The sequence below is a fragment of the Vicia villosa genome, linkage group LG7, assembly GCF_029867415.1.
Source record: "Vicia villosa cultivar HV-30 ecotype Madison, WI linkage group LG7, Vvil1.0, whole genome shotgun sequence".
Taxonomy (NCBI): domain Eukaryota; kingdom Viridiplantae; phylum Streptophyta; class Magnoliopsida; order Fabales; family Fabaceae; genus Vicia; species Vicia villosa.
The window spans coordinates 48816260-48843815 of record NC_081186.1 but is presented as its reverse complement, the minus strand read 5'-3'; the positions used below and the strand labels follow the sequence as shown (position 1 = coordinate 48843815).

Genomic DNA, 27556 nt, shown 5'->3' with positions numbered 1-27556 from the left:
TTCTTTCAATGACAATTTTCAGTTTACTAAAAATAACAATGTAAAACAAATTTAAAAAACTCTTATTTTAGAATGGAGTGAATACTTATTTTGATCAATCAAAGTGTGACCACCCTATCCTATTAACTAACTCTACATCCAACATTTTCCTTCATTTAGAAATAGCCCTATTATTATTTGTTGAATGCAAAATATGTGAGTAGCAAAGTGCATTAAATGTCATAAAGAAAGACACAAATTTCACATCCTCCTTGTTCAAGCCTATAAACATTTTTAGCAGTACTACAATTTAACCAAAACAAATATCAAACATAATCATTGGATTCATCACACAACATGGTGCTAATGCTAAACTTATTCATAAACCCTGCAGAGCTCAGATACAAGACAAACTACAATAATTCTATAAATCATTCCATACCAGCAACCAACCAGGAAAACCCACCACAACACTCATCATTACCCTATCCTTCACTCATTTCAAAAGAGTGAATGAATCTTATCTAGAAACTATTGAAGAAACATAACATAAATAAAAACCAAAGAAGAAAATGCAGAAACAATTCAATCACATTATTCACACCCTCTTCATCCTACTCTCCATTATCACTGTAAGAATTTTATCCATTTCATCACTCTTTTGTTCAATAATCAATTCTTGCTTATTCACTATAAGAGTAGATTCTATTAGCATGTTTGGTTTTGCGGTGAAGAGCAGGTATACGCGCGAATGGCCAGAAGTTAAGAATTCTAGTTTCTTAAAATCACGTGGAAATCACAACGCACCATATATTAATGTTACACTAACTTTGATTTTTCTTTTTTTATTATTTGAAATGTGAATCTAACTTCTAATTGTTTCTGTCCTTAAACATGAACACAGGTTGGTTTTGCAGCAAATCATGAAAAAGAGAAAAACCAAAACCCATTCACTCCAAAAGCTTTTGTAATTCGCTACTGGGACAGAGTGATAACAAACAACTTACCAAAACCATCCTTCCTCCTCTCCAAAACATCACCGCTCAGCGCCACCGAAGCAGCATCATTCGCCAAACACGCGGCCGCCAACACGTTATCCACAAAGCTCCCAGAATTCTGCACCGCCGCACATCTCTTCTGCCTCTGGACATAAACCCCAACCTCAAGAAACAATACCCGTTCGACCCCCTACATTTTGCGGTCTACAACGTCGACCAGAATTTCACCACCTACACCTTCGGCGAGAATTTCACCACCTACGGAACACATAAATCCAACGGAATCGACGCGTTCAAGAACTACTCCATCGGTCTATTCAGCGCCGAGCACAACGAGTTCAAACGATACAGCAAAAGCTCCGCCAATCACAACGACAGTTTCAAAACCTACGCTATCAACACCAACGCCGCGGTAGAAGACTTCAACAACTACGGAACCAGTTCCGTCGCCGGATCCGGCGAATTCAAAACCTACAACACTCCAGACAGCAACGTGCCTAACCTAAAATTCACCACCTACACCGCCGACACCGTCGGCAGAGAACAAACATTCACAAGCTACAGCGAGTCCAGTAACGCCGGTAACCAGAGTTTCACTAACTACGGAAAAGACTCCCTCCATGCTGTTAACGGTTTCACCTCCTACGCAACCGACTCTAATGTCTTCAAATCTGAATTCTCTGCATATTCAGAAAAAGGAACAAGCAATGAAGATTCCTTCACCAGCTACGGTAAGCGCTTGAACAATCCTGACAACAATTTCAAGAATTACGGTAAGGGAAGCACAGGTGCTACCGAGAAATTCTCGAATTACAGAGACGAAGCCAATGCTGGTGGTGATTCGTTCACTTCGTACGGTGAGAGTTCACGCGGCGGGATCCACGTTGGTTTCAATAGCTACGGTCAAAGACCTGGTTTCCCTAAATTTCCAGGATTTGATAATTTTGCAGGCTATGCTAAAGGAGCCGATTTAGATCATAAGGTTACTTTCAAAAGTTACGGTGTTAATGACACGTTTAAAGATTACGATAAAAAAGGTATTTCCTTTGCGAAATACAATAACACTAACCCTAACGGTTCTTCAACTAACTCTGTTTCTGTTAGTGGTAGTTTGGTTAAGAGCTTGGTTCAACCGGGTAAGTTTTTCCGGGAAATGATGTTGAAGGAAGGGACGGTTATGCCTATGCCGGATATAAGAGATAAATTACCACCAAGGTCGTTTTTGCCTCGTTCCATTTTGACTAAATTGCCATTTGCATCTTCTAAGTTGAATGAGATGAAGCAAGTTTTTAAGGTGTCTGAGAATTCTCCAATGAAGAAGATTATAGTTGATGCAATGAATGAGTGTGAGAGGGCACCGAGTATGGGCGAGACAAAGCGCTGTGTGGGTTCACTCGAGGATATGATCGACTTTGCAACTTCGGTTTTGGGGCGCAATGTTACGGTTCGATCCACGGAGAATGTGAATGGTTGGGGTAAAAATGTTATGGTGGGTAAGGTTAAAGGGATAAATGGTGGGAAAGTAACTGAATCGGTGTCGTGTCACCAAAGTTTGTTTCCTTCTTTGTTGTACTACTGTCATTCTGTTCCGAAGGTTCGAGTTTATGAGGCGGATCTTTTGGACCCTGAGTCTAAGGTTAAGATTAATCATGGTGTTGCTATTTGTCACTTGGATACAACTGCTTGGAGCCCTAGCCACGGTGCGTTCATGGCTCTTGGGTCTGGTCCTGGTCGGATTGAAGTTTGTCATTGGATTTTTGAGAATGATATGACTTGGACTACTGCTGACTGAAGTAGTAGCAAATAGCAATCTTCACTCTGAAGTTATGTTTTCAATTCTATGCTATATGTCAAGTAATTGTTGTTTTTCTACTTTTAGAAGTGGCCTTTTCTTTTGAAAAAAATGTATTTTCAATTATCAATCTACTTTGTGTATGTTTGTATTAACCATGAGTTAGAAATAATCATTATGTGTGACGGTTATTTTGAAGAAGTTAAAATAAATGAAAGATGCCAATGAAATTTATTGCGACCAGCTTCCTTCTATTCATGTCATTAGTCTGTTTTTTTTTATTACGCTAAGTAATGGCTGCTAAATTTAAGAATAACTAGAAATGGCATATTAAGAGTTTGAGACAAAAGTTTGTATCTCTCTTCGGTTCACATGCACATCACAAAAATCACAAAAAGTTGATGTAACAGTAAAAAGGGTATACTAAAAAAAGAAATAGATGAAAAACATATCTGAGAAATGTTTGGAGTATATATCCAACAAAAAAAATCACGAGAACAGAATAGAAACGAAAGTCAATCATTTAAAATCATTTTTTCTATGAACTTGACAAAAAGAAAAACTGTTAATACCAAGAGATCTATCCCATTCTTTCTTCCATTTGTTTTCAAAGAGATGTACTATTGTTTCACATACTACTCATAATATCACTAAGATTTTAATCGGTTGAAATAGAATAAAAAAGTTCCAACAAAGATCATAGTTATTTAATAACGTTGATAAAAGAATATTGATAGAAGTTAAATACCGTTGATAAAAGAATATTGATAGAAGTTACATGTATGCAACTGTCCTTGCTTTTCAGAGGCATTCCTCTTCAAGTCTGTGGTAATTGTACGTCAGTACAGCCGCTCCCCAATTGTACTCATGGATACATGCTGTATCCGATAAGTACGTCAGGTAAACGACGTATGTGTACGTCGAGCTCGTGTCCACAAAGAGTTGAGTGCCTATAAAATATAGGAAGTAGCATCTCAGCGCCCGCTCTATGTGTGTAGCCTGCTCCAACTCGTCTCCCTCAGCCTGGTGTGCCGCAGTGAGCTCCGCATCATACTGTCTCTGCAGGAAGCTAAATAGGACGTGGGCCCCTCGTGTCCACTCCACCTCCTCAAGGGCGTCATCGGTATCAGCCCCCAGCTCAGTAATCAGCATCTCCTGAGCTTCCGCCTTCGTCATCCTACCGTGATGAAAGAGGGTACCCCTGATAGGTAGATGAAGTAGGCGTGCCACATCATCTAGGGTGATGGTAATCTCACCGGGGTAGATAAAATGAGGATGTCTCAGGATGCCATCTCTCTGCAAAACCGCAAGCATACCATTATATATAGTATGGTAGCCGAGCGTACAAAGGTCCCTCATGCCTGAAGCTGCCATTACCTCCTGAAATCATGGCTCGTCAGGCTGCGCGAGATCTTTAATCTTCCGCCCATGGTAGTAGAACCTCTGTGGATCCCTACGCTGAAATTTTTTAAAAATTCAAACGGTTAGTAATAAACAAGGTCAGAACTGACGAAAATAAATAGTAATTAACAAATAAAATTTACCTCTCCATTCTATATACGCCTAGCTGCATGATCGTTATACCCTGTCAAAAGGGATGCGTCTATAGGACCCCCAGGGTACCAAATAGGCTCTGGCACCGGCTCATCCTCGTGTCCATACGGAGGTGGCACAACAGATCCTGCATCGCGTAAGTGGAATAGCATTTCAATGGATTTTGTTTCGGGTTTGCTGAGGACATCGCGTAATTGTGAGGCGATTTGAGTCATGGTGGATATATTGACGAAATCTGCTCACTTTATTCCGATAAGAATGGATTACCCAATGGAGAGACTTGCAAAGTTGTATATTAAGAAGATTGTTTGTTTGCATGGTATTCTGTCGAGTACTGTTTCTGATATAGATCTGAGGTTTATATTGAGATTTTGGAAAGGTTTGCAAAGTGATTTGATTATCAAGTTGTTTTTGAGTTCTGCTTATCATCCGCAAACTGATGGTCAAACGGAGAGGACGATTGAGTCGCTTGAGGATCTTTTGAGAGCTTGTGTTTTGAAGCAAGGAGGTGCTTGGAATAGTTATTTACCGTTGATTGAGTTCGCGTATAATAACAGTTTTCATTCTCGTATTGGTATTGCTCATTTGGAAGCTTTGTTTGACCGAAGGTGTGGGACGCCTTTGTGTGGATACGAATCTAGAGAGAGTAGTGTGGATTTGGCGTTGAGATGGTTGTGTCGATTGTATTTTCGAGGACGAAAATATTCTAAGTGGGGAGAGTTGTAACATCCCGATTTTTATTAATTATATTACTAATTATATTGTTTGGTGTTTTAATAATTACTTATTTATTAATTATTATGTGATATAATAATTATTTAAGTATTTAATTATGTGAGTATTTGTGTTGTTTGACTTAATTGAGTTATTAGAGAGATATAACTAAATGTGCCTAAGTGATAGAAACATAATGGATGGATTGGTGGGTTAAACCCAATTGACATAAGAGAGATAATAAGAGTAGAAAGTTAGGGTTTTAGAGTTGGAGTCTCATAACTCATTTTGGGGGAGAAAGAAGAGATAAGAGTAAGAAGGGATGAGCACTTGAGAGAAGAAGAAAAATTATGGAGGAAACCTCAATTTTTGCAGCAAGTTTCAGCATAGAGTCACCTTGGCAAAAGGCGCATCTCTCAATTCAACCGTTGGATCATTGCGGTACTTAGACACAGAGTTCCTGACTCGTAAATGTAAGTTCTGACCGGAGCAATTTTCATTTTGAGGGTTTTAAGTTCGTCTGATAAGCCGATTTTCGAACTGGTTTTTAGGTGTGTCTCCAAATGATGTTAGAAAGGATTTCTTTTGGAGAAAAACTTAGAGCTATGGTGAAAGAGTCCAAATTTACCAAGGTAAGGGGGAGAATCCTTATTATTATGGGTTAGTATGATTTGGTCAATAGGTAGATTAACATGATTTAGGGATTTTGTTCTTCAAATTCTAGTTTTTAACATGTTTAGGGTGAAACCCCTAAATTTCTATGATTCGTGATTATTAGATTTTGATGATAATATTTGATATGTGATAATATATTGCTATGTTAATGATGTTTTTTTGAGACTGTTCTCTGTGGGTAGCCATATGGTATGAATCCTAGTGATTAGTTGATTGATTGTGAAAGTGTGTATTCATATATATTGGCAAATGTGAATTAACATGAGATAGTATGATTACTAGTGTTAATTGGAATTTGTGTTCGTATTTGATAATTGACCTATATATGTGAATAATATATTCGTTATGAATGTGTATATGTACAATTGGTGGATAATTCATAGAGTTGAATTATTGTGATATGCGGAATGTTAAGATGGTAGAGATGATCTTAATTGCATATGTGTTGGTGATAATTGTACATACACTCATAGCATAGTTTGACTTGAGATAGAGGTGGTTTGATTTGAAATAGAAGCGATGGCTTGATTCTTGAGATGGATATAGAAGCGGTAAGCTATATGTTTACCTTTGGCGGGCTTTGGTCTTGTCCAGATCGGAAGCGTGGCTTGGAGTCTAGATATTGAATCGGAAAGTGGTGAAACATTGGGTTCACATTTGGTACCACATGCATAGAGTCACATGTCTTGTATTGAGTCACATTGGTGTTATGTGATGTTTGAATATATGCAATTATGTGATTGTTATATGTGTACGAGATGTGATAATTGAATTTGGTGATGTTTGGATACATAATTTAGTGATAAATGTGAATATGTGATAATGATGGTTTGTGTACATATTTGAAATAATAGTATTGGATCCTTTTGAATATTATACTATTGAACTTTGTTGCGTACTTGAACATGTGAAATATATTGAATAATATTATTTACATGATTATGCGAGGTGTGATGAATTCCTATGATTATTAATTAAATCATTGTACTTTATTATACTTTTTTCATAATGATTTGAATTCTCACCCTTCTGTTTGAATGTTACCCTTTGGTGGTAACATGCAGATTCAGACGCTTAGTAGCTCATGCGAGGTTAGCCGGAGAGCGTCCGAGTTTTGTTGAGAGTTTAAGTAATGAGTCAATGCTCTGGTCATGTAACACTGGGTTGGAATTAGTAGTATTGAACTCATGTTTTGTTTTGGATATGTATTATGATATTATCTTGTGAACATGTATGTTTTGTTATTTGTTGTTGAGAGGCCATATTGCCGAATATCTTGGATATGACGTTATATTATCTTATGGATTATTATTGAGATATGATTATGGTATGGGACATGGGCGGAGCTCTAGCCCAGCGAGCCCGGACACACGCCCGGGCTCAATCCCTCCTTTCGTTGTATACTCCCTACACTAATAGTCGATTTTTAGACAACATCAGGGGAAAAATTAATAATTTTTAGACAAAATTAAGGGCAAAATTAATAAAAACAGAATGCAAAATTTTTGGAAAAAATCAAGGGCAAAATTTTTAGACGAAATCAAAGGCAAAATTAGTAGAACACAAGGTGTAAAATTAATAAAAACAGGGTGTACAATTTTTGCCTAGGCTCCCTAAAATTTATGGCTCCGCCACTGGTATGGGACATGATCATTTATGAAATACATGAGTATTTATTATTTCTGCTGTGAATGCATATTCTTGATGAACTATGACAAATGAAAGGTGTTACCTTGATGACCAGGTGTAATTATATATTTGATGATGAATGATTGTTGGTTTTTGAAAGCTTTTAGTTTTTGGAAACGTCGATGTGACGCCCTTTGTTTATATGCATACTTATTTATTCTGATTATATGTTAAATATTTGGGGTATTAGAAAGGAGTGTTACAACACGCGCCCGTGCGCAATCCTCCCATGTATATCTCTATCTGGCCCGTGAGTCATTATGTCTGCCTAGGTAACCGTACATGAACAATGAAATACAAATAAACAAGAAATTAAAAAAAAAAAAAAATACTCTTTCCGTAGATGGACCTACGGAAGTATGGTAGTTTCATAAACATTGGGTGCTTCCGTAGATGGACCTACGGAATCATGTTAGTTACAAAACAATGGGTGCTTCCGTAGATGGACCTACGAAAAGCCCCAACGTCCATCTCTTCTGTAGATGGATCTACGGAAGCAACTGAAACTCAGAAACGCAACAATGGCGTCTGAGTATAGTTCCAACCACTACAAATTCAATTTTGTGGCTTGATCGTCTTTTTAAAACCTCAAACAACCCCTACATTGTCTCTAAACACTATTCCTAAACCTATCAATTCATTTCTACACCTAAATAACACATTCTAATTCAGTTTCAAAACTACACTAAAATAACTAAAAATTCCAAAAACTTACCTATTAAAATATCACTTTGAACATGATAGATAGTTGATGTTGATAACGTAGTCGAACTTGATATTGATTTTGAGGTAGGGGAAAGAGAGTTTGGGGTTGAGAGAGTATGAGGGTTGAGAGAGTTGAGTTTGAAAATGTTAAGAATGAGGGAGAGGAAAGGTCTGGCGCGAGATATAACACCAAAATCTTTTCGTATATGCACATGCGGAGGACTTCCGTTGGTGCATCTACGGAACAAAACAATGTTTAAAAATAAGGATGCTTCCGGAGATGCATCTACGGAAGTACGAGGGCAAAATAGACAATTCGGTGCGTGAGAAGGCCATGAAGTTCATTGAGAAATCTTCTGATTCGAATCTAAGATACCAAAATACAATTATTTGTTCATATTTAATAATATCTCTCATCTTTAGTTGTAAAACAAAATTTATAGTTTGACAAACACAAAATATAACTTAAATAACACTTGTGAAGATTATATATAAGTTAGAAGATTTCTCCAAACAAAATCTAGTACAAAAAACTATTAAGAATTAATAATTTAAATGGGTAATTAAAAATAAAAAAAATCAAATTATTATAACGTAATTTTGCTAAAAACACAAAAAAAGAAAAAAATAAATATCATTTCACAAAAACTAAATTGTGGTAAGGAACTGAATAATTTGCTTTGTGTGTGAGGCAATGAACTCAGCATGAAGAACTGGATGAGCATGGTGGCGATGGGTGCAGTAACAAACTCCATATTTCATCTATCTTCTCCACCCATTCTCAAATCCATTATCCCCTTTTCTCTCACCAAAACCTCGCCGTATCTCATTTCTCTCACCACTCCCTCTCGCCGCTTCCTTTCCGCTTCTTCCCTTCCTTCACTCTCCGCTGACCACACCTTCAACTTCTCTGATTCTGGTCACTACTCAATCCATCTTTTTCTACAGTTTTTTTTTTTTTTTTATATAATTGTGATTCATCAGTTTTTGTTTGATGCAGGAGATGGGAACGGTGGTGCGGTTTCAAGGATAGGTGATAAAGTGCTTCTTAAAGGGATGACTTACTCTGAGCTTGAAGTATGTTTCGTTTTTAGGGTTATGTTACTCTTTATGCTTTGAATATATATGCTAGTTTATTTTATTAAGAAAAGTATGCAGTGCATTCAATGTGTTCAAGTTTTATATCGATGTTCCAAAATTACTCCTCTGTATATACATGTAGCAGAGATGAAGATGTTGTGTTTGATGTGTCGTAAGACTAAACAGAATAATATCATAAATGACAATATTAGAGAGAGTGTTAGGGTAGCTCTTATAGTAGAAAAGATGGTGGAAAATAGACTTAGGAGGTTTGGGAATATTGAGAGAAGGCATGTAGATTATTTGATAAGGTTAAACAACTAGAGGTAGAGGAATATCTAGAAAAACTACAAGAGAAGTTATTAAGAAGGATAGAAGCATAATACTAGATATAGCATTATGTCAAAAGTTGTTATTGTTGTGCATGCAGATGTCTCCAACAACTTGAAATGAACTTCAATTTAGATAGAGTATTTTCCAAATGGTTATATTTTAAGGACATGGCTAGCATTATCAATAAAAAGTTGTGCTTACTTTAATGCATATTTATTTATTGTGTGTTCTGAGCGGCATGCAGCTCGGTACCTTAAAATATGGTCTAGGGCAGTGTTATCAAATTGTGGTGTCATGGCCACTATGACGGATATACATGGCGGTTTTTGGGCTCACTGCAATGGTAAATATCAACCGATATTGTGAATTTTCCCTCCATAATCCGCTATAATGGTGCCATAAAACAACCGGTATGGCGGGATTTTGGCTCTCCGCCATGGACCACCATCGAAAACACTAGTCTAGGGTTTGATACCTAATTCATGTTTATAGAAATTCACCATTTGGGGAGGAAGACCTGAAATGTATTCTAGATTAGATCTTCGAATGAGTTAGTCTTTGCAGTTGTGTTCTCCATGATTAATATCATGGAAAACCAACAATTTGTTGTATACTCTTACATGTTATAAGTTAGTCATGAAGATTTGTACATATTTAATTTCATTTCTAGGATTTTATGTTGAATACTTTGTTTCTTCCTTCGGTTTCATGTTGAATATGTCATGATCAAAATAAAATATAAAATTGTGTTTTTGATTTCCACTTGCTCACTCCTATTTTTGTGGCCAATGGATACAGAAATGGGTTCAATCACATGGATACAGACCAGGGCAGGCTATGATGTTATGGAAGCGTATGTATGGAAACAATATTTGGGCGCATCATACTGATGAGTTGGAAGGTGATTTCTTCTTCTCCTTCATGTATTCGAGACTAGGCAGAAACTATTGATTTTGTAATATCGGTATCTAGCAGTGTTTAATCGACCAGTAATGTTAACGAACTAGTTCTTCATATCCTTCTCCTGAGTATATTGAGCAATTGGTTATGAACTCTAAACTGTGTAATTTGAATCGACTAATAAGTCCTGTACTTTTATTTATTAATTCTTTCTTGTGGTTAAGGTTTGAACAAAGATTTCAAGAAGATGTTGAGTGAAAATGCAGATTTCAAGGCACTTGCTGTGAAAGAAATTCACACTGCCTCTGATGGAACTAGGAAGGTTGAAATTATTCTTCTCTATTGTTTTTTCAGTTCTTATTATATATTTTGAATCTTTTAGTCCACCTTAAAAATGCATGCAACCTTCGCGATTACTTGATGATATTTAGTGGATGTTTGGTTATGCTTAGAGCATTCAGAATTGATTTTGGATGTGTAGAATTGATTCTGATGTGTTTGGTTGCTCTCAAGTAGAATTGATTATGCTTTTTAGAATTGATTCTATTTGAAGTTAGGATTTGGAGCTTTCGAGTCTAAATGTGATTTTCACACTGAACTGTCCAACTCACTTTTGTAGAAATTTATCCAAACATAAATCATTTTACCTTCAACTCACTTTTCAATTCAACCAAATCAATTTTCCTCACTGCAGAACCAAACATACGCTTAGGCTTTTAGCTTCTTGCATTGCTTGCTTGTATTTAGTCGCGTTTCTGGAAAATCTTCTTGTTGACTGTTTAAACTCACAGGATTTTGCAGATTTTATTCACATTGGACGATGGGCTGGTCATAGAAACAGTTGTCATCCCTTGTGATACCGGCAGGACTACCGTGTGTGTTTCCAGTCAAGTTGGATGTGCCATGAATTGTCAATTTTGCTATACCGGAAGGCAAGTCTTGTTTCTGTCTGTAATGATTAATTCAGTGGCCACTCCACCTTCTTTACTTTTGCTGCAAGTTTTTCATACAATGTAATTTTTTGCAGAATGGGTCTTAAGAGACATCTTACTGCCGCAGAAATAGTTGAGCAGGCTGTTTTTGCGAGACGGCTATTCACAAGTGAAGTTGGTTCCATTTCCAATGTTGTGTTTATGGGCATGGGGGAACCTCTTCATAACATTGATAATGTTATTAAAGCTGCAGATATTATGGTGGATGATCAAGGGCTTCATTTCAGCCCCCGCAAGGTCACTGTTTCAACCAGTGGGCTTGTTCCGCAGCTCAGACGTTTCCTTCACGAGTCCAACTGCGCGATAGCTGTTAGTTTGAATGCAACTACTGATGAGGTAAAAGTTATTCTTTTATTGCCAAGATTAGTAATAAACAAAAGGATTGGCCACACTAAAATCTATTATTTCAGATAAGAAACTGGATCATGCCTATAAATCGAAAGTATAAACTGGAATTGCTTCTTGAGACGCTTCGGGAGGAGCTTTCCGTCAAACACAAATATAAGGTTCTATTTGAGTATGTGATGCTTGAAGGAATTAATGACAGGTTAGGAAAACTTCTTTCACTTTATTGATTGTGTTAAATAAATGATTTTACAGTTTTTTCGGCTTTAATTTTTATAATGCAGCAATGAAGATGCAAAGAGGCTTATCGAGCTGGTAAAGGGCATCCCTTGCAAGATCAATCTCATCTCATTCAATCCGCATAGTGGATCCTTCTTCAAACCAACTAAAGACGAAAGAATGATTGAGTTCAGAAATATGCTAGCTGAGGCAGGATGCGTAGTCCTTTTAAGACCCAGTAGAGGCGATGATCAGATGGCTGCGTGTGGTCAGCTAGGCAATCCCGGCACCATTCAAGCTCCGATGCTCCGTGTACCTAAGCAATTCCAAGTGGCAGTTGGAAGTTAAACCCGATTCTTTGTATCGTTTCGCAGTTAATGAATTCGGTAGGGTAGCCGTGACATTATACTGAAAACGGGCAGCATGTTGAAAATACTGGAGCTGAGAGGTAAACAAGGATATATGTTTGTTTCCATATTGCATCTCTCCACTTTACAGTTAATTGATTTATTTTATAAATGTCAAGGATTCAAATTCATGAAATTGATGGATTTTTACTTGATATTACCGGAAAGGAGATTATGTTTAATTATTATTTATATTACTAGGTCATATTTGAAGAAATATTGGGAAAACTAATGTGGATTGTTTCAAATTAGATTGTTGTATTAAATTTATTAATAATTGATATGATTTTTATAAATTTATCCTTTAAAAGAGATAATTAATTCATGTTTTTATAGAGTATTTAATATATATATATATATATATATATATATATATATATATATATATATATATATATATATATATATATATATATATATATATTGTAGAAAAATAAAATAAATCATTAATTACTTTTACAATAATAAATAAAATAAAATTGTTTTCATGCAAGTATGTCATAAGCTCTCTTAAATAATCTCTTGAGTACACTTATATATTAGCTGAATTTAAATAAAACAATTTATATATTATTTTTTAATTTAAATGTGTTTTTTCTTAATGGTAGAATAAGAAAACACATTTGTATTTGACAAACGCCCCAAATAATTGATTGATTTTATTTTGGAGATGCATTTTTTGTAAGCCATATGTAGGTACATTTTCGAACGGCACAGAAACACAGATCCAGGAATATATATGCTAATTGAAGTTAAAATTAAAATTGATAACATAAAAGATGAAATATTACACAGCTAGTCAGACATTACATAGATGAAACTTTTTAGCGTTCCAACATCCTAAGAATATCTTCGACTGATCTTGCTATTTTTGCGTCCAACTCGATAGGACATTTTTTTCGTAACGGAGAAATATATTCCACGTAGCTCTAACATCTGTAGCAATTTTCAGCTCGAAGTTTCCGAACTCAATCTTCTCTTCATTAAAATCGATGGTGAACGGTACTCGAGCTTCCATTTGTTATTTGACAATAGATAACCACACAACTTAAAGGGACCCTCGCATTTTCTCAAACCGGTGTCATCTCGTTTGAATTTTCGGGGAGGAGTTATTCTATCTGAACAATTATCTCACCTTCCAATTACAACACCAACCCCTAATTTAGATGCCTTTGTGTGAATCCATTGAAGCGTATGATCAAGAAACTCAAACTCTTGTCAATTTGTAAATTGTTTGGCAACATCTACCTCTATCACGACAACACGTTTGACATCTGTAGACACAATAGCAAAAACATTTGGGTGCACCATATCTAATGCAAAAAATTATTGAACTGTAATCTGAATTCAACACAGTTTAGTTAGCATTTCAGTTAAGTTTGCGTTTAGATTTAATTTGAGATGCATTTTTGAATTTCAATTATGATATAAAAATTGAGTATGTTCAGTTAGAGAAGTGTAATACAGAAAGTGTAACTGAATTTCCTCTTCTTTGAAAGTTAGTTACAAATCAATTTTCTTTCTCTTCTTCCATCTTGATCTTCAACCTTGTGCACCAACAATTGATATCTAGAGCTCCAGTTAGATTCATAGGGAAACACGAGTGTACGTGAGGCGTGTGTGATTAATTTATGCTCATTCAATTCACAGTCAATTGAAGATCAGAATTGGAACAGAATAACATATCTTGATTATGAGGGATTGGGAAACACGAGTGTTGATGAGATCTGAGTGAATTTGCACAAAAACGAAGATGAACGGCGAAAACAGTAGCTTGAATACAAAGCTTCCAATATTTGATGGAAATAACTAGAACCGGTGGATGATTCAGATGCATGTGTTAGTTGGCGCTTAAGATTTTCTTAATCTCGTCAATGATTGTTGCACGCTGGTTACAAAAGATGCCATTGAAGCGCAAAGAAACGCGCAAAGAGAAATGAGGAAGAGGATCAAAAGACGTTGTTGTATATCCATCAATGTGTGGATACGAATGTGTTTAAGAAGCTTGTTGATTCAACGACGGTGAAGGCTAGCGTGGGACACATGGTACGGTGCTACAGTGGTGACTCATTAGTGAAGAATGTGAAGCTTCAGAGTCTACGTAAGCTGCATGAGAATCTCAACATGAAGAACAATGGGAAGATACCAGATTACATCTCCAGAGTGATTGTGGTCACCAATGAGATGAAAGCTTGTGGAGAAACGCTCTTTAAATAAGTTATTGTTGAGAAGGTACTACGATCACTTACTCCTCAATTTGATTACATTGTTGTAGCAATTGAACATTCTAACAATCTCAGCACCATGAGAATTGAAGATCTGTAGAGTAGAGTCTAGAGACACAAGAGTTGTGTGTGACTAAGAGAAACTCTGAAAGAGAGGTAGAGCGGGCTCTAAAAGCGTCTTCAAGTAAGAAGAATCAGAAACAGTCTTGGTCAAAGGCCAAGAAAAGACATAGTGGTCCTCAGAAGTCAGAAGCCTCCAAATTTGATGAGAAGAAACATCAGAAGGCAAAGGAGAAGTTTGGCACAAAAATGTTCAGTGTTACAACTTTAATAGGTTTGGCCACTTTGGTGCTGACTATTGGTCAAACAAGGAAAGGAAGTTAAAAGAAGCAAACATAGCCAGAGGAGATTCTGATGATGAACCTGTGTTATTAATAACTTATGAATCTGATGATGGATATTTGGTAGACTGGTGGTATATGGACATTGACTACTCAAATCACCTAACTAGAAACAAACAATGGATGATTGATTTTGACTCTAGAAAGAGGACAAAGATCAGATGTGTTGATGATGAGTACCTTAATGTTGAAGGAATTGGAAATTTCAATGTCAGAGTGAAGAATGGAAAAATTATTCTGATCAAGGATGTTTGGTATGTTCCTAATATGAAGAGAAATTTAATGAGTGTAGGTCAGCTAATTGAGAAAGGTTTCTTAGTAACTATGAAGAATCATCTCTTAAAGTTGTATGATTCTGATTAGAAGCTGATTATGCAATATGAGCAAGGAAGCAACAAATATTCCAGGTGAATATGGAGACAACTAAAACTAAATACCTTAGTGCAGAAGGTGTTGAAGATGACACTGAGTTGTTGCACAAGAGATTAAGGGCATTTGAACTTCATAATCTTAGGGAATCCGAGTTCTAAGAAATTGGTACATGGAATGACTAAGATTGTGAATCCTGATAAGTCATATGAGATATGCATGAAAGGCAAGAAACCTAGATTTCCATTTGCGTCAGAAGTGGCTCCAAGAGCAAAGCATGCTTTGAGAGTAGTGCATTCTGATGTATGTTGATCATTTGAAGTACCTTCACTTGGAGGAAAGAAGTATTGTGTGTCTTTTGTGGATGAGTTCACAAGAATGAGATGGGTAGAACTCATCAATTTTAAGCATGAGATGTTTGCTGAGTTTTAAAAGTTCAAAGTGAAGGCTGAAAAACAGAGTGGTCAGAAGCTGAAAGCTCTTAGAATGGATGGCCAAAGGCCACAAAAAATTAGACAAATACCAAGAAGATTTGTAGAGTTTGACATGTTGCAAGATACTGAGATAGACTCTAAAGGAGAAGTCATTCAGTGTGCCATGTTAGTAGACTCTAAACCAGTTAGCACTGAAGAAGCTCTTAAGATGAAAGTGTGGCTGAAGGCCATGAAAGAAGAATTTGAGGATATAGACAGAAATAAGACTTAGGAGTTGACTGAGCTTACAAAGAACAAGATGGTTGTCAGATGGGTTTATAAAATGGAACTAAATCCCGATGGATCAATTATCAAACACAAGGCAAGGTTAGTAGCTAGAAGATTTCTACAGAAATCTGGTTTAGACTATTTTGAAATGTTTGTGCTTGTAGCTAGACATGAAACAATCAGATTGGTGATTGCTATAGTTACTAATAAAAATGGGCCTTTGATGCACTTAGATGTGAAATATGCTTTTCTTAGTAGTCCTTTACAAAAGGAAGTTTATGTGTCACAACCTCATGGGTTTGTGAAAAATAATCGGGAAGGGGTGACGTATAAGTTACATAAAGCCTTGTATGGACTAAAACAAGCTCCTAGAGCTCGGAATTTGAAAATTGATTCATTTTTCAAGCTTCAAGGATTCAGAAAATGTGAGATGGAGTATGGGGCTTATGTTCAGTATACCTCTAAAAGAAATATGATTATGGTGTGTCTCTATGTTGGTGACATATTGTTAATAAGGAGTTGCTCAGATGAGATAGTCAAGTTCAAGAAGGTGCTGATAAATGAGTTTGAGATGACTGGTCTAGGAAACATGATATATTTTTTAGGGATGGAGATTCTGTACTCTAAGAAGGGTATAATCTTGCATCTAATGAAGTATGAACTAGAGCTTCTAAAGATATTTGAGTTAACAAATTGCAAGTCTACAATCACACCTACTAAAACAAATCACAAGCTAGATTCTGATGTTGAAGGATATGACATAGATGCTATAATTTTTAAACAATTGGTTGGCTCATTGAGATATCTCTGTAATCCCAGACATGATATCTGCTATGCAGTTGGAATATTGAGTAGGTTTATAATCAAACCAAAGTGGTCACATTACCAAGATGTTGTTGGGACACTAAGGTAGATTAAGGGGACTCTGAGGTATGGAGTTTTATTCCATTTTGGTGCTAAATTTGATTCAGAGCTAATATGTTATTTAAACTCTGATTGGTGTGGAGACAGGGTTGATAAAAGAAGTACTTATGGATATTTCTTTAAGTATCCGGGAAGTTCCATTTTGTGGTGCTCCAAGAAGCAACATGTGGTTGCCCTGTCAACCTATGAAGCTGAGTATATTTCAGATTCTAATTTTATGATTGTCAGCAGATTTTTGAAAGTGGCACATTTTATACCTTGCAAGAAAGTAGATGATGTTTATCTCATTGTTGATCTCTTCTTTAAAGAAGTGATAGTTAATATAACTCTTTCTACTCTTCTTAGATGTGACTCTTTCTACTCTTCTTAGATGTGACCTTAAAAATAATTGTAAAATATGGGAAGAATAGTTGTCTCATGTGGAGATTGCTTATAAAAGGGTTGTTCATAGAACTTTACAATATTCACCTAGGAGGGGATAATAAGGGGTATAATGAAGACATGAAGCAGAAAGACATAAATAAAGTAATCCTAAGCCTAGAAAGTCTATTGGTAAAGGAATCAAGACATGGAGCACAAAGACATAAATGAAGTAATCCAAAGTCTGGGAAGTCTTATGACAAAGGAACGGGTTTGGGGTGTCAATGGTTCCTTAATTCAATTATTAACCAAACTAGTGAAAAAAATGGTCCAATTGAGAGGAAATGGACAACGAATAGTCATTTTTTACCCAAACTCATGAAGAGGACATAACATGTGAGATTGTTGCGCCACTTAATATTTTTAATTGATTATGTTGTAATAAAATGTGTAAGGCTCTGACTTGTCTAATTTTGGTCACAAACTTGACTTTATTTTTGTGTCCAAAATATTGATAAAAGTGGTTATTATTCACCAAAGCAATGAATGCTCACTCACTCCACCGCCTTTTAATAAGGGACCTTTCATCCACCAATTAATTATTGATAGAATGGTGAGCTAGATTTGTAGCATTTCCTGAACAATTATTGTAAGATCGACGAGTTAGTCATAAATAAAAAATCAAGTTGAATTTTGTCAAACAAACACATTGTATAATATTGATAAAAGTTGAATTTTATTGAAACTTATCATCATTTTTTATTCTAAGAAAGGGTGTGGCTGCCTATTTATGTCATTTCCATCTATTTCTTTCTAAATTTTTATTTGTTTCAATCTTGTCCTAACTTCAATATCATTTAAATTTTGTGTCTCTTCCTCAATCTCATCACAATGAACATCAAGTTTTTCATAAATTTATCAAAGTATGAGTAAATGACTAAATTCTAAATTGATTAGTCATCAAGTGATATTCATATAAGGTTCATATAGGATCATTTCTTCCTGTAAATTTTTTTTTTATTTGTTTGTGTTGAATCATTTATATAAAGAAATATGAAGGAAAAAATTGTATTGTGTTAAAATTTATAATTATTCATAATTTTCTATTGACTACCACATTCTAATTTTTCGTGTTAATTTTCTTTGTCATAGTTTTCCCCCTTTTTTTTCCTCATATTTCCATTATGAGTATTTGCTATTTAAAATTTGTTTTTCTTATGATTGAATTTGGTTTCTATAAAGAATTTAAAAAAAACAATTGAGTAAAAAAAAGGTAATAGTGTGCACTTTAAAAAAAAAGTTCAATTTTGAGTGTAAACACCTAAGATTATTAATTTATTATTACTATTATTTTGTGATTACCCATGTCAAATTAAGGTGGAATAAATTAAGGTGTAAACATCTAAAAATAGATTTCTTGAATAAATCCAGAAGCTGAAATAGATCACTGTAATGATCAGAAAATGCAACAAAAATGTCACCTTATATTAAATTATGACAAAGAGCACAAAGACAAGTGAATTTAAGTATATGAACCCAATAATATTCAACCTCGGCATTTTCAATTCAATTTATGGCATCTCTATCATTTACTTATAATGTTTCAAAGTTTATCTTGACAATTTTAAAAGAGAGGCCAATTGATATTGATTTGAAGAAAACCGGTAAACCATAAATTTTTTGAGTTAAAACACCAACTTGATGACTAAAAGTTCACATGAATGATTTTTTTTTTTAATTCCATTTTTATTTCTGGTATGAAGCACTATGATGAACATGTATTATCATGAAGCACGTAGTTGATTTAATTAAATTACTAATCACCTCTTGTTGTCGAAGAAGCAGAACCATGGTGTCTTTGAGGATGAACTCTAATCCAAGGTGGCATTCTCTAATGAGTCCAATGATTTACTTCAGCTTGAGGCTTGCTTCCTACGAAAGTATATTTTTAAATTTATTCCAAAAATAAATTTTTGAATTATGACAAAATAAATGTGTGTCTCACTTACCGAGGAATGTGAGGTATATGACATTTCTGAATTTTAAAAGCATTATTGATTTTTTACTAGGGCGCATGAGAACCACTAAGAGTATCAAGAATAACCCCTTTTTTTTCAAAACTATACCATGAGAGAAAACCTAGCAAAGTACCACATCCTACCAGACCCATTTTAGCCCGGTTAACCTGATGGAAAGGGTTGAATCAAAGTCCAAGTGAATTTTTATAAGGTATTTCATCCTATATAGTGAAAAAATACCTTATAAAAATTCAAAAAATACCCTTTAAATTTTAGAAGTGTGTTTTTATAACACATTAAATTCATGGGTAAATGAATTATACTTTTTTTTTGTAAAAAAAAAAGTAATTCAAAAATATAATAAATATGCAAGTATACTTGCATAATACAGTGAACAATAACTATTTTATTTTGACATTGTGTAATTTTTACACTAAAATAAGTTTGGTTAATAGGATATAAAAATTTGATTAATATAATTTAGAGTCTGGTTATTGAGTGTTCTAACATCAAATATTAAATCTTACATAGTAAATCAATTTTGGTTAATATTATGTATAAAGTTAGTTAATACAATTCATAACTTTTTTTTTTGGTATTGAAGAGGGCCTAAGCCCAAATATAATTCATAACTTAGTTAATGAGTTCTCAAAAATAAAAAATAAAAAAATTAAATAGTAAAATAAAAATGGTTAATGAAGTATAAAAGTTGGTTAATACATTTATAATTTAGTGCCAGAACTTGGTTAATAGTATGTATTTAATTGATTAATTAAGTAGTGAAAGTGGTTAATAAATTATAAGTAAAATAAGTGGTTAATGATGTACATTTTTATGGTTAGTATAATTAATTATGAAGTTGGTTAATGACACATCCTTATATTTGTGTTATAAAATAAATGTCTTTTTTAAAATTATTTATTTTTTAAAAATAATAGGCTTAAATGCACTTTTAGTCCCCCAACAAAAAAAATCAACTATTAGGTCCCCATTTTTATTCACATGTTACTTCATAATTTGTCCAATCACTTGCCACATCATTAAAATTATTTTGAAATCCATTTTTAATTGGTAAATTAATATTTTATTTTTCCAAAAACATTATATTTTATTTTAAGAATTAAAAAATTATTTTAAATTAGGTCATAAAGTGATAACTCATTGTTAATTTCGTTCATCATCATTTTCGTTCCATCTTACTTACATATGTGCTCACCTTCAAGCGAAACTCACCTTCAAGTGAAATCCTAACCAAGTTTGATTCAAAATCCTTGCAATGTTTCAAGTTCCACCGTCATCAAAGTTGCAAGAAGACGAAAAGTTTTGCTTGAGGAACGTATTTTTATTTCTATGTCTTGTATGTGGTCCCAATGTGTTTTATACCAAATGTTCTGTCTGTGGTCCCAACTCATTGAAACCCTAGTTTTTTAATCCTAATGTTTTGTCTGTGGTCCCAACGTGTGTAACCGTAATTGTTTAATCTGAACCCTAACCCTAAAATTTGTCTTATTCAAGCCAGCTATTGAACATAAAGTTAGGCTAAGAATTCACCATCAGGGTACACTTGTTCACAATCCTGTTAAATGGTATCTAGATGGGGATGTAACATAATTGAATTGGGCATGGGATGTTGATTATATGTCTTACATTGAGCTAGAGAAATTTATTCATGAGGTGGGATATACAAGTTTGAAGTGCATTTGGTATGTAAATCCCAAGTTTAGTTTTGCTAGGGGTCTTACACCTATAGAAAATGATAGGGATGTACTAAGATTTGCTAAAGATGTTGATGGATTTGATTTGGTTGATGTCTAAGTTAAGAATGGTATTGATATCCCTGATATAGTAGATGAGGAAGAGTTGGGAAAGGATGGACCTGTTTATGATAATGATGAAGTTGAGGCAGATGCAAATGTTGAGTGTCATACTAATGTTGAGGGGTGAGAATATGGATGAGGGTGTTACTAATGTTAAGGGTGAGAATTTGGATGGGGGTGATACTAATGTTGAGGGTGAGAATATGGATGAGGGTGATACTAATGTTGATGGTGAGAATATGGCTGAGGGTGATACTAATGTTGAGGGTGAGAATATGGATGAGGTTGTTACTAATGTTGAGGGTGAGAATATGGCTGAGAGAATATGGATGAGGTTGTTACTAATGTTGACGGTGAGAATATGGCTGAGGGTGATACTAATGTTGAGGGTGAAAATATGGATGAGGGTGATACTAATGTTGAGGGTGAGAATATGGATGAGGGTGATACAGATGATGTTGACATTGTGGGTGATTCTGAATATGATTCTATAGACTTGAATTGGACTACAGTGTTACCTAAAGATACATCAGGAGTACCAACTGAGCATGTTGTTGATAAGGATTTAGATCAGCTCTACACTCCACCTGTTAGTGAAGATGAACAAGAGTATGAATATTTTCTAAATTTCCAAAGTAGTGAGACATTGAATTTCAAATTAGGTTTGGTCTATAACAAGAAGGACGTGATAAAGGACGCTGTCAAAGAGTATAAAATGGTTAACAATAAAAATGTGTGGTTCAAAAAGAATGATGGAAAAAGGATGGTGGTCAATTGTGAAGAGGGTTGTAAATATTACATGAGGTTTAGTAAGATGGATGGTAATCAGTATTGGCAAATTACTAGTTTGTTTGATGAACATACTTGTGCTAGGACTACATACAACAGACGATCCAAGACTGAATGGTTGGCAAAGTAATTTGCCCACATACTCAGACACACTTCAATTTTAAGACTCTATAGACTTTTGTGTGATATTTTTACAAAATAATCAAATATTTAAGATTAAAAAAATTAATGAGGTCTTTGATGGACTGCCAATAATATTGGTTTTTTAATATCAAAAATTAACGGAATTAATTAAATTCACTAACAAAACAAGACAATAACATGTATAGAAATAATATTTATGAATTAAATATTCAACTAGCAAGTATATATAGAGAAAAAAAGAACATTAATTTTATTTCTTATCACTTAAGTTTAGAATGGTGTGATAACCGTATCACAAACGGAGAAATACTTGCATGAAAATAAACCTTAATTCATATTTTTAGAAACATTCAATAATGAGAGCGAAAAAACATCCAAAAATTATTTTTATAAATTAATACAAAATAGTGATGGGTTATTTGTAAAGCCACTTGTTATGTTTGTTTTTATTTAAGTATTGTTCTCACAAATGGGGCACAAAGGATCAGTGACATGAGTGAGCTGGAGCGATGCAGATAAACATTTGATGTGGAAGACATGACTGCATGGAAGAACAACAACTTCCGGTAACACGTTTCCACTCAAATCATCTTTTCTCCCTTGCGAGGACAATAAATAATACTGCAGTTCATCTCCATGTTGAATTGAACGTTCTTGTTCCTCTTTAGATAAATCAAGCTTACACAAATCACAGTTCCATTGTGTACTCGTGTCTTCAATACCTGTAAACAATCATAAATCTTGTCATACAATTCTTTAAAAAAATACATGTATGATCGATGAATGAGTGTGAGTGGTACGTACCTTTCCATCGAATATGGTGTATGGGTTGTTGTTTTATTGGTTTTTGTAAATCTTGTTGTTGTTTACTTGATGAAGGCTTGTCTCCTTTCTTCTCTTCTCCACCAGAAGTATTAAAAATATTTGAAGTCTTATAATCAGAATCACTACTCTTCTTTGCAATCTTTTCAGTTTTGATGTCTTTTTCTAACTGACATGGCTTAACTATTATCAACACAGTAGCCAAAGAATAAATTTGTTAATGGAAATTAGACAATAAACAGAATAAAGAAATATGTGAAATTACCTTCAACTCCATTTATTTGGGGTGTCTTTCTAGAACTTGATCTTAACCGATATGCAATTGTCCCTTCATTTTTTTGTTCAGCTGTAGATGTCATTTATAAACTGAATTATATTTTCCTAGTAGTTTCGTAGTAAGAATATTATATCAACAAATATTCATCAAAGTTTTGATATATTATGAAGGCTTAAATCCCTAGGTTAAAGTCGCTGGGACCGCATCTTGATATAGTAGAAGAAATAAAAAAATATTAATTAAAGGAAAATCATAATACTGATCATAAAATACCAAACATTCATACATGTAACCATGGTGATTTTACCAATTAGGAATTCCAAATATAGTATTTTGAGAAAAAAAGTTTCAAGGGGAAAGACTAATGCATACGAAAGTGAATAACAAAAAACCTTGTTATATAGGTACTAGATTTTCACTAGAATAATGAAGCCTGAGAGAGAACACACAAAAGCAGTAAGGTCGGTTGTTAATGGTAAACGAAAATTCACAATGGAGGGTTTTGGATATTTTATAATGTAATAATGAGGTAATTGTCTACCGTAATATTTGATCTCTTTTAAAGGATTCCTTCACGGTAACCCTATTTTTTAAATTTATTATACATTTATGTTCACACCAAATTTTAATCTCTTTAATGAGAATTTGATTTAATATTTCCTTTTAATTTGATTTAATATTTTTCAAATTTTATTAATAGATTTTTTAATATGTTTTATATATTGATTTTTTTAATCAATTAGTATACTTAAATGTTGATTATACTTCAAAAAGTATATTATTTCGCATGCTATATTGAAAGAAAAGTATTTTTTTTAATTAATTAGTATATTTGACTATTGATTGTGTTTTAAAAAAATAGATATTCATTTATTGTTGAGTGAAGATTCATTTTGGTCCCTCACAAATATTACACGAGTCAAATTAGTCCTTCACAATAAAATAGACCCAATTTAATCCCTTATAAAATTTAACCGGATCATATAAGTCCTTCTGTTAATATTTTTTTCAAACCGGTTTTTTCCTAGTTTTAAACCGTGATCGGATTGCCACGCTGGATTTTATTTTATTTTCATTTTTTAAATTTTTATTTTTAATTTCATTTTTAAACAATTATAAATTAATAATATAAAAAGGTCAAAATTGTTTCTTATAAGGAGTTGAACTCAGACTCATGTGGTTAATCTTAAACAATTCTAAATTTAAAATACAAAATACAAAATTTGTATCAATATGGTCTCGAACCTAAGTCTCTTCGGATTAAATGGCAGTCAATTTAATAAAATAGAAATTGATTTGTCTATTTGTAAATGATAGTCACTTTACTAACAATAGAAATTGATTTGTCTAGTTGTTATTGATAGTCACTTTACTAGAAATTGATTGTCTAGTTGTAAATTATAATTACTTTATTAACAATAGAAATTGATTTATCTAGTTGTAAATGATAGTCACTTTACTAACAATAGAAATTGATTTGTCTTGTTGTAAATAATAGTCACTTTACTAACAATAGAAATTGATTTTTCTAATTGTAAATGATAAGCACTTTATTAACGATAAAAATTGATTTGTCTAGTTGTAAAGTGAACATCAATTAATTTGAAGGGACTTGAATTTGAGACCTGTATAAAATTTGTTAATATTAGTAGAAATCATGAAAATTACTTATTTAAAAATTACTTTATAAGAAATAATTTTGGCTTTTTTGATATTATTCATTGATAACTGTTTAAAAATGAAATTAAAAATAAAAATTAATTTAGTATTTAAAAAATAAAAAATAAAAAAAATCCAACGTGTCAGTCCAGTCACGGTTTAAAAGTATGAAAAGAACCGGTTTAGAAGTAGGAAAAAATAGATTTGAGAAAAATATTAGCAGAAGGACTAATATGATCCGGTTAAATTTTGTAAGGGATTAAGTTGGGTCAATTTTTTTGTGAGGGACTAATTTGACTCGTGTAATATTTGTGAGGGACCAAAATGAGTCTTCACTCTTTATTGTTAAATATATTATCAATTAGCAGTTAATTTTATATATAAAAGTATTTTTCCTTTTTAAAAATATTTTGTTCAAATATATATATATATATATATATATATATATATATATATTTTGTTCAAATATATATATATATATATATATATATATATATATATTTGAACAATATATATATATATATATATATATATATATTATATATTTTGTTCAAATATATATATATATATATATATATATATATATATTATATATTTTGTTCAAATATATATATATATATATATATATATATATATATATATATATATATATCTTAGAATATGCAATTTTGTTACTTCATTGTTAGATTAATTAAATTATTAAGATTTAAGATTGAGAGAAATATAAAATATGAGATCCAAATCCAATCAACCTTCCTCAATCTTAAATCATAACTATAAAATAATATAAAAAATATATGCTAAGCGAAATATATTGGAACAAAATATTTTTAAAAAGGATAGCATCTTTATATATTAAATTAACAAATTTTTTATTTATAAATGCTCTAAGATCTAATTTTTTAAAACTCAACAATAATTAAGTATACTAATAGATTAAAATTTTGATTTTTTTAATATATAAAGCATGTGAAAAATATATTTTTTTCTTCTGAAATATAATAAACAAATAAGTATACTAATAATTGATAAAAAATTAATTTTTTTCGATATATAAAGCGTAATCAAGGATTTATCTTTTTCTCTAAATTAAAAATATAGATTGATGAAAAAATTGAATTTTTAATCTATAACGCATATGAAATAAACTAATTCTTTCAAAAGTCTATAGAATCTTACCAATTTTCATACAGAAGTTTTACACACAACCTCTGCTCAACATGTTCACTTATGCCTTGAACAGATGGAATAAGTCCCTGATAACATATACATAAAACAATGTTAGCATGATAAACACTTTAGTACAGTTAGTGAACTCTTATGCATACAACAATTACCTTTTGTTGATCTGAGATAAAGGCATATGGAACATTGTTAATTGACTGCAAGTCTTCAAGGAGAATATTTATGAACCACTCCCAAGAATCCTTAGTCTCAGCTTCTACAACAACATATGCAATGGGAAATAGTTGGTTATTCCCATCACTTCCAACAGCTGCCATCAATTGTCCCCCATAGTCATCTTTCAGAAAGCATGCATCCAAACATATTAATGGTCTACAAAATTTAGCAAATGCAACTTTACACGCTCTTAAACACACATATATTCTTTCAGATACAGGTCCATTAGTTGAATCAGTATACTGTAAAATTACACTGCTGTTAGGGTTTGAATTCAGAAGTTCTTGTGCATAACTCCTCAGATGTGTGAACTGATCCCTCCCAACCCCTTGTATCAATTCCACTACTTTTGACTGAGCTCTATTTTCCTGATCTACTAACAGTTTCACACCCAATATTTCAATTTCTACAGCTATTAACCCAACTGATTTCATGTTTGGAGCGTGTCTGAGTATGTGGACAAACTGCTTTGCCAACCATCCAATCTTGGATTGTCCGTTGTATGCAGTCCTAGCACAAGTATGTTCATCAAACAAACTAGTAATTTGCCAATATTGATTTCTATCCCTCTTACTAAACCTCATGTAATATTTACAAACCTCTTCACAAGTGACCACCATCCTTTTTCCATCATTCTTTTTGAACCACACATTTTTATTGTTAACCATTGCATACTCTTTGACAACATCATTTATCACATCCTTGTTGTTAAATACCAAACCTAATTTAAAATTCAATGTCTCACTACTTTGGAATTTGAAATATGTTCATACTCTTGTTCATCTTCACTAGCAAGTGGAGTGTATAGCTGATCTGAATCCTCGTCTACAACATGCTCAGTTGGTACTTCTGATGTATGTTTAGGTAACACTGTAGTCAAATCCAAGTCTATAGAATCATCATCAGAACCACCCACAATGTCAACATCATTTGTATCACCCTCATCCATATTTTCACCCTCAACATTAGTGTCACCCTCATCCATATTTTCACCCTCAACATTATTATCACCCTCAGTCATATTCTCACCCTCAACATTAGTAACACCCTCATCCATATTTTCACCCTCAACCATATTTTCACCCTCAACATTAGTATCACCCTCATCCATATTCTCACCTTCAACATTAGTATCACCCTCACCCAAATTTTCACCCTCAACATTAGTAACACCTTCATCCATATTCTCACCCTCAACATTAGTATGACACTCAATATTTGCATCTGCCTCAACTTCATCATTATCATAAACAGGTCCATCATTTCC

The 27556-nt window shown here is 33.4% G+C and overlaps 3 protein-coding genes and 1 pseudogene across 3 annotated transcripts; 2 read left to right on the top strand and 2 right to left on the bottom strand.

Annotated features, from left to right (window-relative positions):
• The first annotated feature begins 247 nt into the window (after positions 1 to 247).
• LOC131620534 (polygalacturonase 1 beta-like protein 3) lies at positions 248 to 2941 on the top strand (annotated as a pseudogene).
• A 629-nt stretch (positions 2942 to 3570) lies between these two features.
• Positions 3571 to 4143, bottom strand: LOC131619000 (protein MAIN-LIKE 1-like). Its single transcript, XM_058890145.1, has one exon. The coding sequence runs from the start codon at positions 4141 to 4143 to the stop codon at positions 3571 to 3573; it is 573 nt and encodes a 190-aa protein (XP_058746128.1).
• Positions 4144 to 8750: 4607 nt separating this feature from the next.
• On the top strand, positions 8751 to 12542 carry LOC131617199 (uncharacterized). The gene is made up of 8 exons (XM_058888541.1): positions 8751 to 9025; positions 9107 to 9183; positions 10318 to 10420; positions 10644 to 10741; positions 11221 to 11351; positions 11447 to 11747; positions 11822 to 11958; positions 12041 to 12542. Exons 1-8 carry the CDS (start codon positions 8812 to 8814, stop codon positions 12321 to 12323), a joined length of 1344 nt encoding a protein of 447 aa, XP_058744524.1. The 5' UTR covers positions 8751 to 8811; the 3' UTR covers positions 12324 to 12542.
• Positions 12543 to 26063: 13521 nt separating this feature from the next.
• Positions 26064 to 26957, bottom strand: LOC131618999 (uncharacterized). The gene is made up of 2 exons (XM_058890144.1): positions 26226 to 26957; positions 26064 to 26144 (listed from the first exon to the last, which is right to left on the bottom strand). The coding sequence occupies exons 1-2, from the start codon at positions 26955 to 26957 to the stop codon at positions 26064 to 26066; spliced, it is 813 nt and encodes a 270-aa protein (XP_058746127.1).
• Positions 26958 to 27556: the final 599 nt, after the last annotated feature.